The following is a 21,044-nucleotide window of genomic DNA, read 5'->3' as shown; positions in this document are numbered from 1 at the left end:
TATGTAAGGCATAACAGAATGGAACAATCATCAAACAAAACAACAAAAAAGAAAATGAAATAATCCCTGTTCAAAACTTTGCATACCTTTTAGTCCTTAATATTGTGTATTGCCCCCTTTAGCATCAATGATGGCATGCACTCTTTTGTAATAATTGTGCATGAGGTCCTTAATTCTCCCAGGTGGTATAGCTGTCAAAATGCTTCCAATTCCTGCAAATTTTTTGGTTGTCTTGCACATCGGAGATCTTCCCAAAGTGGCTCAATGATATTGAGGTCAGGAGACTGTGATGGTTACTCCAGAACATTCACCTTTTTCTGCTGTAGCCATCGGAGGGTCGACCTTGCCTTGTGTTTGGATCATGTCATGTTGGAACATCCAAGTGTGTCCCATGTTCAGTGTTTGTGTTGTAGAATGCAAATTGTCTGCCAGTCTTTTCTTATAACATGCTGCATTCATCCTGCCATCAACTTTTTCTCATGAGCTGAGAGTCTCACTGTCTATTTTGCTTGGTCACAAATTACAATTACAATGACTCACAGGTGTGGAAACTTTCCTTTAATAGCCATTTAAACCAAATATTTTGCCATTTTAACCTGTGTTTCTAATGTGGCCAAACATTCAAAGATATGTAAACCTTTGATAAGGGTTGTTTAGGTAATTTCAGTTATCATTAGATTTTAAAAAGGAGTCAAACCAGTATGTGATAATGAAGAAATGAAGCATCCTTAAATAAACAAAAAATCATTTCATCATATCAGTTATATTTTCCAAATAAATGGGAATGTTTAACAATTGCTTTCAGGGTATGCAAACATTTGAGAACAACTGTATATATTAAGTAATTTACTTTTTCCTAACTTTTCTTAGGTGTTTTTTTTCCTCCTTCTGGCACTGTAGTCTTTTCCCATGTTTTGAATAGGACAATAAACCTCTGTTTTGTGATCTCACTCATTTAGACTATTTTCTCTCCGTTCAGTCACGCTCGCCACAGTGTGTATAAAGTTCCCTATGACTGTGTTAAAAGAGCGCACCATAGAAACCCCTAGCTCGTTGCTTGTCTCACGGATGTCGGGATCATAGACACCGTGCAGCGGTGTGCATACTTCAACATGTCCTTTTCCAGCTTGTCCAAGAATGGCCACCAGTTCGCTTCTGGCTTGGTGGAACTTCTCTCTATCATAACTCAGCAGTGTGGAATCGTCCAGTGGGTAGGTTACATTATCAGAGTAGCAGTCACGAGGTACTGGCAGCTCTATATACCTAGCAGAGATATATATTAGATTAAACAAACCAATCTACACCTACTTCATCATGTTTAGAAGTCTGAGATAATCCTTACCTCAGAGCTGGATAGCCTTGTGCCAGCATTGTAAAGAGTTGGTGCAGGGCTGCGATGCTCAGTGGGTTCCCCAGAATCTTAAGCTCTTGTATGGCATTGCATGGTCTCAGCGCATGAATGAGGAGTTCCAGGTTCTCATCTGACATGCCACACTCCTCCAAACACAGACTCTTGAGAGTAGCAGAGCAGTGATGCAGCAGTTTGCGGAAGGTGTTGGGGAACAGATCAGCCACCACGTGGCCACTAAGATCCAGTTTTACTAGAAACTCACTGTGCAGGCTGTTCGCCAGGTAAGCCATGTCCACAGTGCTGAGGCAACAGTTAGCCAGCTCTATACACTGCAGTGGAGTGTTCAAAGGACTAGGGACAATACAGATAGGTCACTTGGATAACATTACAACACAATAACAAGTCCAAAATAACTGATCAAGAATTTGTATGGGTGCAGTTTATAAGAATAGAATGAAGAAGACAGTCATGTTATTCAACCTCCCCAGAGCATGACCTTCACTTTACAACATGTATTAGATAAGCTTAATCTTCATTTTACTGCAGTCACATTTTGCAAACCTCTGTCGTAGATTTAATTATTTTGTGTTGCTTCTTCCCTCTGTATTGTTTAGTCCATTATTATGAGAGATTTTACTCGGATACCAGAGTCATAATTTAGTTTCAGCATGGATCAGCTGTCTGCATTCTAATTAACAGGCGAAGCAAATAACTCTTGTTCTGCATAATGATTGTGCCTTTATTACAACTTTTATTATTTATGTATGATATAATATCTGGGTTAACCTTTATAACCTGTATTGAATAGATTAAGAGGAGAGTGGGGGAATTATATGCTTAATGTTTGAATTTACTGAAAGCGGTCACATTTTGACAGAAGATCAAATGGTAAATTAAAATGCTCTTAAGATCACAAGCATTCTACATGACTCAAATTACAGTAGGCATAGACAAATAGCAAAGTATGAAAAAATGACTATTGAAACGTTTATTCTTTGTCTAAATTGTCATATTCTCCGATACAAAAATAAGTACACCAGAGAAAACCCTACAGGATTAAACTGGGGAGCCGGGAGATGTGAGGCAGTGATAATTTACACATTATATTCTTACCTCAGCAGTCGTCTCAGTTGTCCTGTAAGGGTCGAGAAGCCCATGTAGAGCTCTCTCAACTCGCTCATCTTGCTCATCAGCTCTCCCAGCACTGTGAGTAGGTCCTCATTACCCCGAGTCAGTCTGCGCACATCCAGTGCCTGTGCTGGTAATGTGAGCGAGCGCAGGTGAGGAAAATGAAGCTGTGACAGCATCACCTCCAGGTGTGGAGCCTCCAGATGAACATTATGCACAACCTCCAACTTGTACAGGCCTTCAGTGTTGACCAGGCGCAGCAAATAGAAGAGGTTCTTCAGAGGAAGTGAGTCCACACGCAAACCCACACAGCGCAGCTTTAACGGGCAGTGGCTGAGCAAGAGAAGAGCCTGAGTCACCATTTCATAGCTTCGTCCTGTTACAAAGGCGTTGAGCCGGACATCCACCTCCACCTTCCAGGCTGATGCTGCTGCCTGATCTGCCTGCATGGCCACCATCGTCTCGTAGCACATGCGTGTGAGCAGTTCTGTGCGAGCCCAGCGGCCCAGCGAGCTTCTGCATGGACAGGTCTGGTGCTCGATATCCTGCAGCCCGGTCAGATCCACCACCCTCAGAACTTTGGTGTATGTAGTTGTTTCATTAAGAACATAGTCCTTCAGACCCTTCATCAAGGCTTTGAGACAGAGGCTGCAAGTGCGCGAAGTGAGATCTGTCTGGCAGTCTGGAGTTTTTTCCAATAACCTCCGTAGATTAAGCTCAGCGAGAGGCCACGTCTTGACCAAGTTATGGAGCACATCTGCCTCTTCCAGCAGGTAGCTGGCCTTAAACAGCATTGGGTATAGATTATAAGACAAGCAACCAAGATTCCTTATAGCACATGGGCCACTTCGAACAAAACCCTCTGCTGCTAAGAATTTTAAGCTTTTCATGCTGTTTTTAGCAACTCTTTGGTTGTTCTGAAACGTGTCAGCCTTGTGGAAAGACTACCAAGAGTGTTTTTCTCCACCTTTCGTCGTTCCAGCATGTGTACAAGCATGAGATGTGTCGAGTTGTGTGATTGTGTCAGAGAGAGTGAGGAGGTGGTAGTTGAGAGAAATGTATTTTTAGCAGCAGCTGTCTCATGGCCTCAGGCACAACATGACTCAGAGGCAATAGTTCTATATGAAACTGACTTGCACTGCAGGAGCTTTTCTACAGGATGGTAAACAAATAACAATTCTGATTCTCTTTGCCTAAATTATTTGATATTTCAATATGTAAGTTGATATACATACGAGAAAATATCTTGTAATGCAAGATTAATAATGAAGCAAAGAATAATGCTGCCAGTATTATCAATATTCAAGAAATTTGATAAAGTTTTAAACAATGCAGAAAATCCACCCATAGTATCAGAGATTTCTCATACAATCATAGCACTGGGTTTGATCAAAAATTCTGATGTATTCTTACATATAAAGTACTATTGCAATTACAGGCTTTTCGCATTGTGATGCGGCATTTACAGAGAAATTTCTGTAACCTTAAAAATGGATCATTTAAGTCATTCTAGTTGACATTAAACATACATAGAACATCAGACTCTATGCAGTTGTGCCTTTCCATACTGTAGATTGGATTTTCATAAATTATAGACCTCTGAGCATTCAGTTATTTTCAACATCACCTGCAGTTTAAGTAGTAATTTGTCTATAGAAATTGTCAATTCTAAACAATTGTGAACATACTGATTATTTTGATCATGATTATTTTCACATTGTTCCAAAAAGGGTTATACAACTAACAAGTAATCTTACTATAAATTACATCCTTTTTACCTAACCTACAAATTTGTAACACATTTAGTTTTTTCCTAGTTCTGCCCTGAATAAGCTATTTCAAATAAAAGATATTTACATATAGTCCGAAAGACAAAATAATACAACGCAGTTTAAAAGTTCACATCCTCTTGATTCTTATGTGTTTTTACCTGGCTGATGAACTACTTTTTTATGTTTTAGGTCAGTTCTTCCTTATTTGTCTCTTGAGCAGTTACAACAGTCTAAAAGGTACAAATATTCGTTCAAAATTTTTGGTGTAAATGATTATTTATCATAATGTACCATGTATTAATAAGTGTTTGCACCTTTTGTTTAAAGGTGACAGTTGTTCTCAGTATAAAAAAGTTGGATCTCAACATCATATAGTCACTGTTGGAAAAGAATTAAATATGTAGATGATGCTGGAAAAGCAAAGAATGTGAAGGAACTAGAAGGGGTGTCAATCACAGAAGAAGCTGAAATTAAAAACGTTTCTAAGTTCCGGGCCAAAGCAGATTATCATTTATTCAACAATTCAAAACAATTCTATGATTACAGAAATGTGAATTCGAACAGCCAGTAGAATAGCTTTTCCTCAAAAAAGAAATTAAATTAAACAGTAAATATATTTTTTTCAATAACAATACCTTAAAGTAAAAGAAAATTTGCAAATCATTTTTTTAATAAGTTATTTTTTTCTTAACAGAACAACACACAATATATGGAATAAGTACACACAATGTTTGTTTATGTGGTTCTTGAACGAATTTACAAACTTGGAAGCACACAATTGTACAAAATGCTATAACAGTACGTTTTCAACTGTTCCTAAGTAAGCTTTATGATGGCATTTAAATGTTTACATTTTTTCCCAACATTTTATTACAAAAATTAGATAACACATGTTACATAACATGTTAGATAACAGGCTACAGGCAACAATATCAATAACAAAGTGTGACTGTAATACTGTGGTATTTTCAACAGTTTCCATATAGACAAGCAGAATGGAAACTTACTAGTAAATACGCCTAAATAAAAGGCGTTTGAATAAAAGCTGTACTGTAACAGGACATAATTATCACAGAAGATAAATACAAAATTGAATAGTTGCCATTTCTGTAACACTTCATACTTGCAACAGATGACAACAACAGATGCTTGCACAATGGATGAAAAAACGTTTAAAACAAATGGCGCAATATCAATATATTATTTAATCTATTATATATCACAGTTAATAACTATCAGTCTCATTTCAGCTTTGTCTACATGACAAATTGAAGCTGCACTTTCTTTACATGTTCAGAACATTCATGCTCTTTGAGCACCAGGGCAATCTGAACTTTTTCTCTTTTTAAACCCATACAAAAACATGGGCATTAAGATTAGGCATGTTTCCACACTAGAAACACAATTTTTTTTCAGTATGTAGTCAGTTAATGTTATTATTTTGGTGTTCAAGCACTTGTTACCTTTATATAAAGGTGAAATTAGTGGTACAAGGAAAACATACCATTATATATCAGGTAACATTCCATATGAAACATGCAAAATGTGTGGAATTAATCCATTCACGAATTTAAATTAGAAATTAGCTGACAAAATATTATTAATTAAGGGAAGACGCTGAAACCACCTTAAAAATAAATGAGCATCAGCTTTAATATAAATGCTAAAATCCATAAACTATACTTTTGCTCTGCACTTGCAGCATGATTCTACATTAAACCAAAAAAATCCAAAACCTTATAAGTTACATAAAAACCCATCATCTACGTTAATAAACAGAAAGGTAGATGTAACAGGTCATTTACAATAATAAAAAAAAAAATAAAATAAAAATATCTGCCAGTGTCAATTGACTGTTGTGTTGTAGATTATATGATGTGAAATCTGGGACCAGGAGTGGCAATGATGTCACTGTAAGGCTCAGCCTGTGTCAGCTCCACCGCTTGCTGCTTTTTCAGCACTAGGAAACTGTAGAACTTGGCTGCTGCCTGCTTCCTGTTGTTGCTCTTGCAAAGGTCTAGCAGACTGATTGATTCTGCTCCTGTTTTGGCGAGCACCCTCTATACAGACAGAGCACGAGGGATCATTTTGTTATGAGGGATACTTATATTGAAATGAAGAAAAATAAACTAGTTTTGAAAGTGTGCCCTTGCGAGTTAAACCACTTGACCTAACTAAATAGACTCTGATTAATTAGAAGGAATAAGGTAACATCAAAAACACTGGGTGACAAAGACAAATTGTGTTTGGTGATTGTGTTTCAAAATTCAAAATTGTGTTTCATTCTCATGGTCATTTTAACCATGTCTAAATTTTGATCAAAATAGTCTGAATTGAAATAAAGTAAATGTAATCCATGACTCCTACAGAATTTCATTAGGTTATAATTAGGTTTCATTAGGTAACGTTTCCTATTTAACGAATTAAATTATCCAACAGCGCCATCGTCTGGATTGATCTGGTATCACACCTGCACAACGGCTGCATGACATGGACAAAATAAATATAATGGAAAATAATTGTTGTAGTAAAAGTAATGAAAAAAAAAGTTTTTATCCTGAACTATTATGACATCATTGTATAATAGTACAATTGTATAATTACCATCAATGGTATGATGATTAACTAAAATTAACACACGTAAAAACTTTAGTTAATCATCATACCATTGATGGTAATTATACAGAATCCTCATCCTCAACAAAAGGACTACAACCGTTAGCCATCTCACTTTGGATTGACTTTCTGTTTACTTGAGATTTAGGAGTACATCCCTAAATTTGGTTTTGTGTGGATTACAATGTTCTGTAGAATCTGGTTTGGCTTCATACCTGCATATCATATTTCTCTGATAAATTAATATACCAAACTAGCACTGTTTTGCTAACTTCCATATTTTTTTTTAGGAAACAGCGATTAATTACGTATTTAGTTTAACCTCATTGGTGCACGCTACAAACATTCTCCTCATTGCATTCAGCAGAGAAATTTTTTTTATTCCACAATCAGTATACTGTTTAACCAATAATTATTTGAATTACCTAAACTGCTAGAATTGGGTAGAGATGTATCTATGATGTATGTACATGATGTATAACACTGCACTAATTCACAATGTGAATTCTGTACTACAGAATACAACCTAACATGATACTAATTTGTCTGCGAAAGTCCCTCGATTTTCAGGTAACGCCATAAAACTTTGTGTCATCTGACAGACACGGAATCACAACATCCCCTTTACCCCCTTACCTGCAGGCCATGTAGCATCTGCTGTGTCCTCTTATTCCATCTTCTCTCCTCCTGATCCAGGTCTCCACCTTGGCCCTCCTCTTCCTAATAGAAAGGGCAACAACTCTTCCATTCAATGTTGCAGAATAAAAACTGCAAAACTACCAGAAGAACAACATATAATTCTAAAATAGCATTAATTAATTAAGTTTCTCAGCATTACCCAATAACACTCACCTCTTCTTCTTCATCATCATCCTTTTTGTCTTTGTTCTTCTCTCCAAGTAGGTCTAATTCAGGGATGAGCTGGGAAATGTTAGCAGGTTCTTCTGGAGGGAGCTCAACTTGCTGCACGTTGAGCCGTGTGGACACAATAGAAGAACGGTCATCCTCCAGCATCTATAAACAGACAGACACACATACAGAACAATTTAGGGATCAGCCTACACTGTTAGCCACTGCTAACCATTAAACCCTGACTCATCCATCTACATGACTATAAGTAAAAATTAATTTTTATCAGTTCCCATCTGAAAATTAAATTAACTGAATCATAGCTTACATTTACATTTCAAGCAGACAATCCAGTACATTTTTATTTCAATTTATACAACTAAGGGGCCCAGCAGTGGCAGCTTGGTGGACTCGATATTCGGGATTCGATATCATGACCTTCCGATCAATAGTCCAAATCTTTAACCACTGAGCTACCACATCCCTACCTGGCAACTAGACTGAACATTTGAGCAGAACAAAATTAATGTGTGATATTTTGTGAGTGATATTTAAAAGGCAGCTACAATGGATTCTGAAAGCAAGGACACTCACAGGCAGAGCAGGCTCTGTGTCTTGAACCTTGCGCTTCTGGCCTCGGTGGTTGGAGGGAGGAGGCATGACTGACTCATCCAGAGTGGTCCGACTGCCCTCCATGGCAGAGGCCTGCAACACATTGGGCTCCTCGAGGATGGTCTGATCTGAAGTCACACATGCACAAAGTCAAATACAATGAAGATAAATTTAATGATTAATTATATTTGCTTTTTTGTAGCCAAATGCAAGGTGGCTGATGCAAGACTGTCAGATGTACATAGAGGACACTTGTGAACAGTTCTGCTCACAATGCTGCTGCTTCATCACATGCACACATTATACATCAAGTAACCAGCCTTTAAGTAAAGTAAATTCCCACCCTTTAGCTATCTCTCCTCTAGCTACAGCTACCAAGTGGAAGGAGAAAACTTTAAAAAGTTAATAATTATAAGATATAATAATACAGTATGAAAAATATTGTGGTGTGATATTTTGGACCTACTCCTAACCCTACATTCTCAGCTTCATCCTTAATCTGTATACTCTTCTGTGTCTGAAATACAATTGGTTTTACCTATTATGTCTCTTTGTGACAGAGCCTCCTCTCTTGGCACCTCTGGGTTCTCCAGGTCTTTGAGAAACTCATCCAGACTGTCAGCCTCTCCACCCTTCCTTCTCTTCCTTAGCTCCTCTGGCACGAGTGGAGTCAGGCACCGTGTGAACATCTAGAGCAATAAAACACAGGTAATTCAGATTCAACATTAAAGGTTGCTACAGAAAAGACAATTTACTGAAAATTTACCACAAATGCTTACTCCATAAGAGGATCTCAGTAAACTGTGTTTTCTGTAGCATGTAAAACACAGATATGAATGTGAATCTGTGCTATTATTTGTGCTATTAATTTTGTAGGATTAACTGCATTGAGAATAAATGAGAAGGGCTACATTCACACTACATTTCCATATAGGACAAATTAATGGAAATACACCATTAGACTTCCTGTAAGAGAAACTTTCCCATTTTTATTATAAATGAATTAGCTTTAACAACCCTAGTGGTTTTCACTTTGTCCTCCTGACCTTAAGGAGCCTGCTATTCCACAGTGGCTGAGCAGGCAGGGAGAAGAGCTTCTCCACCCCTCCTGTCTCCTTCCACATCATCAGCTTCTTAGTAGGGGGAGCCAGGTCCAGAGTGGTGACAATGTCTGAGTAGTCACTCAGCTGAGCCCGGATGGTCTTACTGTCCAGTTCCTTCACACTGTCCACAATCAGCTTCCTTTTCCTCTTAGCTTTGGTCTCCTTGACTGAGATAGATATATATATATATATATATAAATAAGGGACAGAATTGTGAGATGAACCTTGTTAGTAAAAGTGTTAGAAATGTAAGATTATTTTTTCATTTGAGTAATGAAAAGGTGAAATATTCAGAATTACTAACGAGTAGTCCCAGGGCTGATAACATGTTGAATTTTTTAAATCATAATAATCACACAGACACCTGTTTTCACTGTTTGATAAAATAAGCTGTGTGTCAATACTTTTAGTCTGTCATTTTGTTCAGAATGAACGATGCTTGTGAGCGACCCCTGCTGAACATGCACATTTTGGGTTGGAAATTAGAATGAAGAATATGAAAGATATACATGTAAATACTGATTTTAAATCCTTTAAGGCCTGTTTTGAACGCCAATTTTTCCATGTCAGATCAAGTATATCAAGTAGCTACTTGATCTGCTACTGTTTGAATGGTGAAAAACTGGTTGCGCTGATTGTGTTGCTTAATGCTTGGAGTCTTGGTTTTAGAAATGATAATCTATAGTTTATCATTTCACCTGTGATGTCAATAGGCTCAAGAGCAAAGGTCTCCTCATCATTGTGCACCAGTGTGGTCTGCTCTGTCTGGTCTGTCATTGTGGGAAGCTGCTCCACAGGCCCAGAGTCTGGACTGTCTGGACCTCCTGCTGCTGTTCACACATCCACAAACAATCTCAGTTATTCCCTACACCAGAACACCTTAACCTCACAAATACATTTCATATCTCTTACGGGACAGGTTGTCAAAATCATCGTCATCATCTCCGCCATGATCCTGTGGCATCATGACACTTTCAGTAATGGCTGGTGGGTCATCAAAAATACCACCCCCATCCTCATTACTGAGGAGCTTGTCCACTGAAAGAACAAAAAGAAGCTGCATAACAGACCAATTACTATATAAGTAAATATTATATAAATATTACATAAATATAATAACAGCTAACACTTACCTAGCATGCCTCCCTCACTGCTCTCCATTGGGTTATCTCCAAAGTCATCTTTATACTGATCATACTCCAGGTGGTTGGATTTATCTGTCATCTGACTGCTGGTAGACTCTGGTTCCAGAAGCAGGTTAGAGGCAGAAGCTCCATGGATGATGTCCACCTCAAATGCACTCTCCTCACGCATCATCTCTCGATCATCCATCCCAAAATCAGCTGAGGATTTAAAATTGCAGTCTCAGGGTTCAGGTTATTTTGATCTGTGAGATGTATTTGTATATAAATTTTAAAAACAGACTGTTAGGCTGTTATGTCATCTTTGACCCTATAAATATGTTGCTACCATAGAAGGGATACTGTATTAAAATGAGCAGGTTCTGCCAATTTCTGGACACAATGTCAGTGACAATACTCAAATAGGTTGTGGCTTTTAAGTACATATTGATTAATTGGTTCAAAGCATGCCAAGAAAACATTTCCCCACACCATCACAGCACCTCAACCAGCCTGGACTGTAGACAGGTTGGGTCATGCTGTTGGTGCCAAATTCTTTGATTTCATTCTGATGGTTGCTGGGACCCAAAGCTTCAGGCCTGTATTTGTGTGATTTTATGCATTCTACCCTATGTGGAGCTTAATAGGTAGCTGCATGAATGAGTAGGTGCACAGGTACCTAATAAAATGCTCAGTGAATGTTTATGCTTACAGTCAACGCATCATTGTAGGCCTCATTAATGTCTTCTTACAAGATAAAATATCTTGCCCTCAAATATCTCTCCATTTTCACTAAGATTTATGTTAGCCTTACTTGGCTTCATTTGGGTGCTCTGAAAGTTCTTGCTTTGTCTTGTGATTAATTGGATTCTTTTTCAGAACTGCCAACATTGCTAACAAGAAAACCCTACTGGGGAGAAAGAAAAAAGAATTAACACAAGAACCCTGTCTGTGTCAATTGTCAAGCTCAGCACGGACACACTGACCACATTGGACACACTACCACACTGACGGACACACTGGACTGGATATATAACGTAGTTTATATGTTAACTGCTTAAAATGATAACACCTGAACTGATTTAAACACAATTTGCAGAAATGTTTGGATTTATAAGCAAGCAAGTGTATGTTTGCTTTATACTGCAAATTTACTGGTTGCACTGGTTTACTGGACACTGCTACTCATGCTCATCACAAAGCTTGCTAACTCCTTGCTAAGGATGCTACATTTAAGGGTCCTCCTCTGTTTGACACTGAGAAACATGTATTTAATGCTATTTTATGGGAAACTTGACCAGGACATGGATAGTTCTGGATTCAGACTTGCTAAACAAGGCAGATAAGAAGACAGTCTTACCAAAGTCATTTTCTTGCAGTAAATTCAGGTTGCCCACCTCCTCGCGCATGGTGATTTCCTCTACACGAGACTGATTCAGGGTAAACTGCTGGGCAACATCTATATCACTGATCAAAACAGATCAAGTGCATAACTGTTACAATAGTAACAGTAATACAATAATATTTTATGTTAATATTTTTTATATAATAATATTTTACAATAATATTTTATAACATTTATGGAATAAGTAAATTTAATTGTGTATAACACTTAGAAATACAACATTAAAAAATACAACTGAGGTGTACTTGTACTAGTGAACTGAAAACATGCTCACTCAAGGTCTGGAAGCGGTTGGTCAAAGTCATGGAACTCCTCAGGTAAAGTGATGGCATTATAGGCAGCTTCACGATTCTCCTCAGGCAGATCTACTACACCTATATCAGACAGAGTCACATGTAAACAACCTGTATGCCAGAAAAGTGTGAGCATATGTTGCATTTTTAGTCAGATCTTTGGGCTATTTATTAGAATAATTTACCTGGACGAAAAGCCATTTTGATCTTGATAAAAGCTTCATTGCAGTCAGCAAGCAAATACTTGGCTTTTCTGTGGTAGATCCTCACAACACCCAGGAGTAAGTGACCAGATGTGCGCAGGGCCATTTTCACCTAGCCCAAAAAAGTATTATTAACTATGTATTGCATAGAATATATCTAGATTTGTGTGTGTGTGTATATATATATATATATACACGTGTATGTGTGTGTGTGTATATATATATATATATATATATATATATATATATATATATATATATATATATGTGTATATATATATACGTGTATATATATATACGTGTATATATATATACGTGTATATATATATACACGTATATATATATACGTGTATATATATATATACGTATATATATATACACGTGTATATATATACACGTATATATATATACACGTATATATATATATACGTGTATATATATATATATATGTATATATATATATATATATATATATATATATACACACACACACGTATATATACGTGTGTATCTATATATGCCTGATTTACTGCAAATAATTAATATAATACAATATAATACTGTAATAATTGAATAAACTGTAATAATTTCAACATTACCTTTGGTGAGATGATGCTCTCCACGCTACTCTCCAGGTTGCACTCAAACACATGTGCCTTGGTCAGCTTCTTGTCCCAGTGGGCCGCCAGCCAAATTTTGGCCAGCGGCCCACGTTTGCTAAGGACAAAGTGAGCGTAAAACATTGTCCCAGCACCTTCTGGGACACCAAATCTGCAGGTAAAAATGTTGCGAGACTTTTATGGTTATGTATGTAACAAAAATTGCAAATTGCTAAAAATTGCAAATATATATATATATGTATATATATATATATATATATATATATATATACATATATATATATATATATATATATAAACTGATGGGGCGATATGTTGTTTAGTTTAGACATGGTGCCTACTCTGGCCACTTCATAAATGTCTGCCCACTGCTCCGGGTGTGTGTTCACGGTGTGTGTGTTCACTGGTGTGTGTGTGCACTTTGGATGGGAACGCGGAGAACAAATTCTGAGTATGGGTCACCATACTTAGCCGTATGTCACGTCACATTCACTTTCACTGACAACAGCTACCTTGATTTGCTAGTCTAACTTATAACTCCAATTGCCATAATATTGAACAAATTAACTATAGTGCTGTAACATAGATGTTCTTTATCACTAACTCTGTCACAGAAGAGTGCTTATTAGATTTAAATATTTAATATCTGAATTTTATAAAAAACGTAAACCATCATATAATATCGAGAATTATAAAATGAATCTGAATTCATTCCTACATAGTTTTTTTGAATTGACATCAAATTAGCCATAGACCCAGCATTTTAATGGTTATACATGTGAAACATGTCTTATAAGTGAAGTGAAGTGAAGACATATGTGGGCACAAATCTTTTATTAGTATCTATTAATCCACATTAAAACAATATTAGCGTTTGTGCGTTCGGCGTTTTGACCAGTCTACCTGCAGGTACACTGGTCAAACCACTTTACCTGCAGGTTTTATAAAAAACAATGTTTTATATATATATATATATATATATATATATATATATATATATATATATATATATATATATAATATACATGTATATTATATATGTGTGTGTGTGTGTGTCTGTGTGTGTGTTGAAGGTCCTCACAAAGTTAGTAATGCACGCGCCTGTCTGTGTCACTTGTCAAGCTCAGCACGGACACACTGACCACACTGACGGACACATTGGACAGACTGACACACTGGACAGACTGACACATTGGACAGACTGACACACTGGACACACTGGACAGACTGGGCAGACTGCTGCGTATGATGATGACTGCAGCTAACATTCGTTGTCAGACTCATTGGCTTTAGCGTGTTAGTAATGTTATATGTGCAGAAAACTCGTATAACACAATGTCGGTGTCGGTCTGCACACTAACTCCACAGATTTAGCCATTTAGTTTACATCGCAGATATATTTAGCTTCAGTTTACTCTGCAGAAAAGCGAGTGCTGTGTGGAAACCATATTACTAATATTATACATGAGAATTAAAATACCGAACAGCGAATCTAGCGTTTCGGCCCGTTAGCCGACTTCGACTGCTAGGTGTTAAAGGGAAAACAACGCATATTTTTAGTTAGTTAGCGTATAAAGCAAGCACCAGTGGGTAATTACTACATACTACATGCTGCCACGGCTGATTGTGATTACGCAACGTTACTTACAAAGAAACGCTCCTATCGTAGCTTTCCTTATTTGGCCACGGTACCCAGGGTTTCCTCTCTCTCTCTCTCTCGCTCTCTCTCTCTCTCTCTCTCTCTCGCTCTCTCTTTCTCTCCTCCTCCTCCTCCTCCTCCTCCTATGATAACGCTAGAGTTTCTCTAAAACAAACAAAATGGCGCCGCGTTCATCCCCCAAACGCCCCCTTTCATCGCGCGTGAACCGTCTCCATTGCATCCACAGTGGACAGAACATAGTACAGTTCAGGAAACAATCCTATCCCAGATTCATTGGCGGGTTTTAATACTCAGAAATCAGCTGAAATTGATCTCAGTAGATGTCATAATAAGCATAACCTTTATTATAATTAGTAAACGGCTTAATTGGATTTAGTTCACAGCTAATTTTGAGATTCAAATATTGGAGATATTGATATACATGGTTTATATTCTTACCAATCAATATTAAAATCAATATTTTCTTTAACAATACTGTTATATACTGTTATGGCATAATTGCCACAATCTACTGAAACAAAATGAATTTACCTTAGGCTTATTATAACTTAAATTTCTACCACAGAAACCAGAAAGTTAAAGTTGAAATTGAGGTTTGAAGTGTTCATGTTTTTTTTGTTTGCCAAGTAAGTAAACTTAGCAAACTACCTACTGTGGAAGTGTTTGCTCCAGCAGTTCCTGAATGTGTCCAAATAAGCTTAGAAAGTGCTGTCACAGATCAACTTAGAACCCTGGACAACAAAATATGCATGTAAACTATTGAACTATTTGTATGACTATTTGTGCTTAAGAAAGTACTTAAACGCTAGATTTAATATAAACAAAAAAATCAGTTTGGAAATGGTGCAATTCAGCTTTGAAGATGGTTCTTTTGCAAATTAGGTTTTGGGTGGTTGTGGAACAAATAAGTTAAGAAGATGGTGACAAATCAGTTTTGACATGGTGCAAATCAATCCACCCTGGCCTACATGGCTTTCACTAAAAACAGCAGGTAGATATGGCTTGCCTTGATTTGCTAGAATAACTTCAAGTAATATATAATGTTACTTTAGAAAATATGTATTTTTTGCTGCCAGCGTGCCAGCGTGTTGCAATTTATTATTTGTCAGTATCAGTAGTATTGATATTAAACAATGCTAAATGTAAAGTTAAACTTTAGTGTTGTTTTATGTGTTGTTCTATGATTGTTTTTGTTACCTCAACATTTTCTTTTTAAACAAACTACATTTCCCATGAGCAGCAGCGTGAGAGATGGTCGGCGATGAATGCTGGGATCAGGCAGCCACGCGCTCTATATATCGTTCATTTGTTTTCTGCTTGCTAAGCAGAACAGTTGGCTTATATGGATCTTATGCAATTTTTGTTCAGTAAAAGTTCCCGCAAAAGACGAGATGCCTTCCTTCTCTTTATTTTAATCCAAACTATTTCATCGTGCCGAAACCCAGGAGTTTGGACTTTATTAACAAACTTTCATAAGAAGTTTGGAGTTAGCTCATGGCTGCCAGTGAGTGAGTGAGTTAGTGGTAATGGCCGAACGCTACGAGCGAATGAGACGGAAGTGCGGAATGATTAGAGCTTCCACTACAAAGCTTTTAAGTTGTATAGAAGAGGAGGTCAACAAGGACGACACGGATTGTGAGAAATTGCGTGAACTGTTGTCATTGTTGAGTACGAGAGAGGAAAGCTTATCAGAACTGGACAAGGGAATAGAGGAGGCAACGCCGACAGACGAACTCGAGGACGAGTTCGTTGATATGGCGCAGGAATATCAAGACCGTATTGTGTTGTGGAAAAGACTGATTCAACGCAGCAGAGATTCAACTGCTCATCAAAGTGACATAAGTGCAGTCAGTAATAGGCAGTCAGTTAAATTACCATAGTTGGTAATTGACAAATTTGACGGAGAAATAAGTGCTTGGCAAGAATTTTGGAACCAATATGAGACTGCCATTCACTTAAATGATGTGCAAGAGAGAAAAGTTCACCTACTTGAAGTACCATGTACTTAACTAAAGTTGCAGCAGTGGCAGGCCTTACATTGAGTGATAGTAATTATGACACTGCAATTACATTGCTTAGTGACAGATTTGAACAGCCAGGAACTGTCCCAGTATATGTGGAGAGTCACTATATGTGGATGACCTCATTGCAACAGGATGTAAACAAAGCATGTTCCATAACAGCACAAACAAACGCCATCTTAGCTGCTGCAGGGATGGAGCTGCGAAAATGGACAACCAACTCCTCTGACCTAAGAGTGAGATGGATGAACGACCAGATTGAAAGATTGCAGATTGCACTTGCTGCAAGTTGAACACAAAGTCATCATGGTCTTGCTTCCATATTAATCCCAACACTTTCAATGCAATGTTGTGCGTCTCTGAATCTACTGGGCAGTACCATCTACAAGGCAGGAGTGAGACTGCAGAAATGATTTCGACTATGGTAGCCTCAAAGACTATGGGCGCCTCTAAAGAAAATGACACTTCCTCAACTGGAGCTAATGGGAGCCTTGATAAGCCTATCAAAAGCTCTTAAAATCGGAGAAAGTGGACAAACGCAATGATAGTCTTGAGCTGGATCCGCAGTTCGGCGCAAAAATGGAAGCTGTTTGTGGCAAATCGAATGACTGAGATTCAGAGCCTCACTAAACTGCCATGGAAAACATAATCCACATATGGTCACACTGCCATGGAAAACATAATCCAACAGATCTGCCAACAAGCGGACAATCTGTAGACAATTTGATTGATAATCACTTGTGGTGGAATGGACCTGATTTTCTCCAGTCAGTGAACTCCGTAGTATCAGCAGCTTCCAGAAGAAGAGGTAAATGCAGAACTGAGATCTAAATTCCAACTAGCAGTGCAGTTTAGCAGCACAGACAAAATAGAGATGCTGCTTGACCTACGCAAATACAGCAAACTTAGAATAACCGCGTGGGTAAAGAGATTCCTCACCAATACATGCTCAAGTGTGAAGGCGCATGGAGAGCTTTCTGCTGAAGAGTTAATGACAGCTGAATGGTGTTGGGTCAGAATGACTCAAGAGGAGATGCTGAAAGAGAGATGAATTTGCTTAGTGAAGGACAGAATGTGCATAAAGACTCAAAAATCAAAGAACTCAAACCATTCCTTGATGAGCAAAGCCTGATTAGGGTGGGATCTGATCTCACCTTTAGAGAGCAGTACCCATGGATACTAGCTGCCAAACACCGGTATTGTGAACTGTTAATTTGAATCTGTCATGAAAAGGTTTTGCACTCAGGTATAAGAGACTCATGCAAGTCAGAGACAGATTTTGGATTCTAAAGCTTGTTAAGCAGATAGTCGGAAGGTGTCCCGTCTGCAAGAGGTTTAAGGCTAAGCCAGTCCAGCAGGCCACCGCACCCTTACTGAGGGACAGAGTCTCCTCCATTTGAAATAGCTGGTGTGGATTTTGCTGGACCACTCATGGACTGCCTTGTCGTCACGGAGCCGAGGCCTTGATCCGCTTGGAAAAAAAGGCCGAGGTCCCTTTTACGGTCTCCCACATTACGAACCGGGGACAGGGGAAAAAAGGAGCAGTGAAAGGGGGTAAAAAAAAGGAACACTCACCACAAGTGTACATAGCACTTTTCACCTGTGCTGTCACTAGGGCCATATATTTGGAACGCGTCTCAAGTCAAAGTACAGAGTACACCAAAAGTACACCTTTTGGCACTAAAGAGTAAGGAGGGGACTCTGCAAGGTCATATAATGTCAGACAACTCAGATAATGCGAAGACCTTCAAACGAACAGATCAGGAGCTTTAGAATTCAATCAAAGAGCCTGGTCTCAGAATCTTCTTTGCTGAAAAGGGAATAACCTGGAAGTACATAGTCGAGCGAGCTGCCTGGTGGGGAGGTTTCTGGGAATGTCTTGTGAACAAAGTCATGCCTTAAGAGACTCTTGGGTAAAGCCTCATTAAATTTTGAAGAGCTAACCACGATCTTAACTGAAGTAGAGGCTGTGCTAAATTCAAGACCCCCATTCACGATGAATTGGATGAACCTCAGCCATTGACTCCTGCTCATTTTCTGGTTGGTAACATCACTACCACCAAGACCATTGCATCTAACCCTCAGCCAGCTGTTCAGAATTGAGAAACCTTGACAAAGAGATGGAAATACAGTCAGAGGCTGTTGAATGAATTTTGGACTTGTTGGCCAAAGGGACTACTTGATGAATTTAAGGTCTGCTCACCATTGTGTAAACACTACAGCAGAGGTGCTAAATGTCGTTCTTGTGGCAGAGCCACGACAGACATGGAAGATGGGAAAGATTGAAGATGTTTTCCTGGGGAGAGATGGATTAATACACACATGTTCTGTGCGCACTTCCCTTGGAACGGTGCTGAGAAGACCAGAACAGTTACTGTATCCTTTGGAAAATCCACTTACTGATGAGTGATGATTTATGTTGCAATTTATTATTTGATATTAAACAACGTGAAATGTAAAGTTAAAATTTAGTGTTGTTTTTATGTCTATGATTGTTTTGTTGTTTACCTCAACATTTTCTTTTTAAACAAAAAAGCAGCAGCATGAGATATGGTCGGCAGTGAATTTTGGGATCAGGCAGCCCTATATAGTTTTCTGCTTGCTAATTTCTCATGCAATTTTTGTTCAGTTCCCGCAAAAGACAAGATGCCTCCCATCTCTTTATTTTAATCCAAACTATTTCATAGCGTTATTGGTGAAAGTGAGGGTCTTGAATATGAACAAAGTCAAACACAAAGGAGTTAATAAAAAAAACTAAAAACAAAAAAACTAAAAATTTGATACCACACGAGTTTAAATGCAGCATAATTGCAAATTCATAATTGTTCATATTCGTTATTTGATGCCATTCATGCAAAAATTTCCTTACCAGTCTTTTTTCAGTCAAAGTGGTCTCATTTTATTTTCTTGTATTTCCTTCTCCAGGAATTATTCACTGTGGAACTTATAAATGGGCTGGAGGAGGCTTTCTGACCGATGTTGGTGATATACAGCTATCCGCTAGCGGACATGACAGACACAAGCCGCCTTCCTCAAACCACATACAAAAGCCAAAACCTTTGTGTGCTAAAAACAGAGGATTCATGGGATGCTCTGCGGTGGTGGAGAAGCAGCAGTGTTGCACACCCAGGCATTCAAATAGCATGTTATTGGTTATTGTTATTGGTGAGAGTATTGAATTTGAGCTCAAGAGTTTGAGAAAGGCAGAGGCAGAGAGAAAGCTTGAAAGTCTTTTATCTCAATTCTGTGTTGAGCTATGAATATGAGTGAAGCGTACACTTGTACACTTTGTATTGTGAGATTTTAATCTTTATTGTGAGATTTTATATGAATTGTATTGAATAAATAATTGCAAAATTTGTGTTATTTGTTGAGAAAAATAGTATAAATGCTGTATACACTGCATTCATTACTACTTGCTACTTAATAGCTATTAGGCACTTACGTACTTAAATGCTATTACTATTATTTTATTTAAAATTTTTATTAAATTTTTAAATTTAAAAATCCGAAGTCAGAACTGTTAGAACTCGTAACTCGGAAGTCGGAAGTCGGCCGGAATTTGTAAGTATAACTCGGAACTTAAAACTGGGAAGTCGGGAAAGACCCACCATAACTCGAAACTCGTAGGTATGTAAGTGGGAACTTGGAAGTCGTAAGTCGGAAATCACTATTTTATTTGCTATCTTATCAAAACTTAAAAATCCGGTCAGAAATTGCAAACTGTGTCAGAACTTGGAAGTCGTAAGTCGTAAGTCGTAACTCGGAAGTGGGAACTCGGAAGTCATAACTCGGAACTCCTAAGTCGCTATTTTATTTGCTATTTTATGAAAACAAACATCCAAAGTCAGAAATTGTAAACTGTAAATCGGAAGTCGTAACTCGGAAGTGTCGGAAATCACTATTTTATCAAAACTTAAAAATCCGGTCAGAAATTGCAAACTGTGTCGGAACTCGGAAGTCGTAACTCGGAAGTCGTAAGTCGGAACTCGGAAGTCGTAACTCGGAAGTGGGAACTCAGAAGTCATAACTCTGAAGTTGAAGTTATTTTATTTGCTATTTTATGAAAACAAACATCTAAAGTCAGAAATTGTAAACTGTGTCAGAACACGGAAGTCGTAAGTCGTAAGTCGGCCGTCGTAAGCCGTAAGTCGGAAATCGTAAGTCGGAAGTCGGCCGTCGGAAATCGTAAGTCGGAAGTCGGCCGTCGTAAGTGGTAAGTCGTAAATGGGAACTCGGAAGTCGTTACTCGGAAGTCGCTATTTTATTTTGCTATTTTATGAAAACAAA

At 38.0% G+C, this 21,044-nt stretch overlaps 2 protein-coding genes and 1 long non-coding RNA gene across 3 annotated transcripts; 1 reads left to right on the top strand and 2 right to left on the bottom strand.

The window, feature by feature from the left end:
* Window positions 1-809: 809 nt before the first annotated feature.
* On the bottom strand, window positions 810-3,369 carry lrrc14b (leucine rich repeat containing 14B). The gene is made up of 3 exons (XM_060857180.1): window positions 2,465-3,369; window positions 1,343-1,702; window positions 810-1,263 (listed from the first exon to the last, which is right to left on the bottom strand). Exons 1-3 carry the CDS (start codon window positions 3,367-3,369, stop codon window positions 948-950), a joined length of 1,581 nt encoding a protein of 526 aa, XP_060713163.1. The 3' UTR covers window positions 810-947.
* A 1,438-nt stretch (window positions 3,370-4,807) lies between these two features.
* Window positions 4,808-14,810, bottom strand: rad21b (RAD21 cohesin complex component b). The gene is made up of 14 exons (XM_060857236.1): window positions 14,722-14,810; window positions 13,053-13,224; window positions 12,436-12,565; window positions 12,232-12,331; window positions 11,913-12,019; window positions 10,565-10,774; window positions 10,344-10,469; window positions 10,130-10,261; window positions 9,375-9,598; window positions 8,867-9,017; window positions 8,311-8,456; window positions 7,720-7,881; window positions 7,504-7,587; window positions 4,808-6,311 (listed from the first exon to the last, which is right to left on the bottom strand). Exons 2-14 carry the CDS (start codon window positions 13,194-13,196, stop codon window positions 6,120-6,122), a joined length of 1,908 nt encoding a protein of 635 aa, XP_060713219.1. The 5' UTR covers window positions 13,197-13,224; window positions 14,722-14,810; the 3' UTR covers window positions 4,808-6,119.
* LOC132837523 (uncharacterized) lies at window positions 8,452-12,000 on the top strand. Its single transcript, XR_009647542.1, has 3 exons — window positions 8,452-8,639; window positions 8,889-9,036; window positions 11,432-12,000. It is a non-coding gene; the product is annotated as an uncharacterized LOC132837523 (long non-coding RNA).
* Window positions 14,811-21,044: the final 6,234 nt, after the last annotated feature.

Source organism: Tachysurus vachellii, chromosome 21, assembly GCF_030014155.1.
Source record: "Tachysurus vachellii isolate PV-2020 chromosome 21, HZAU_Pvac_v1, whole genome shotgun sequence".
Lineage (NCBI taxonomy): Eukaryota > Metazoa > Chordata > Actinopteri > Siluriformes > Bagridae > Tachysurus > Tachysurus vachellii.
Note: the sequence above shows the minus strand (reverse complement) of the source record. Positions and strands in the feature narration are given on the sequence as shown.

Bases quoted from the DNA above. Each gene is read 5' to 3' on its own strand.
- lrrc14b (XM_060857180.1), bottom strand. From the start codon at position 3,369: ATGAAAAGCTTAAAATTCTTAGCAGCAGAGGGTTTTGTTCGAAGTGGC. The intron at 1,703-2,464 runs GTAAGAATATAA...TATTGTCCCTAG, and splicing joins CAACTGAGACGACTGCTGAG to TCCTTTGAACACTCCACTGC. The intron at 1,264-1,342 runs GTAAGGATTATC...TATCTCTGCTAG, and splicing joins CAAGGCTATCCAGCTCTGAG to GTATATAGAGCTGCCAGTAC.
- rad21b (XM_060857236.1), bottom strand. From the start codon at position 13,196: ATGTTTTACGCTCACTTTGTCCTTAGCAAACGTGGGCCGCTGGCCAAA. The intron at 12,020-12,231 runs GTGAGCATGTTT...TGTTTTGATCAG, and splicing joins CAACCGCTTCCAGACCTTGA to TGATATAGATGTTGCCCAGC. The intron at 9,599-10,129 runs GTGAAATGATAA...TATCTATCTCAG, and splicing joins TGAGCCTATTGACATCACAG to TCAAGGAGACCAAAGCTAAG.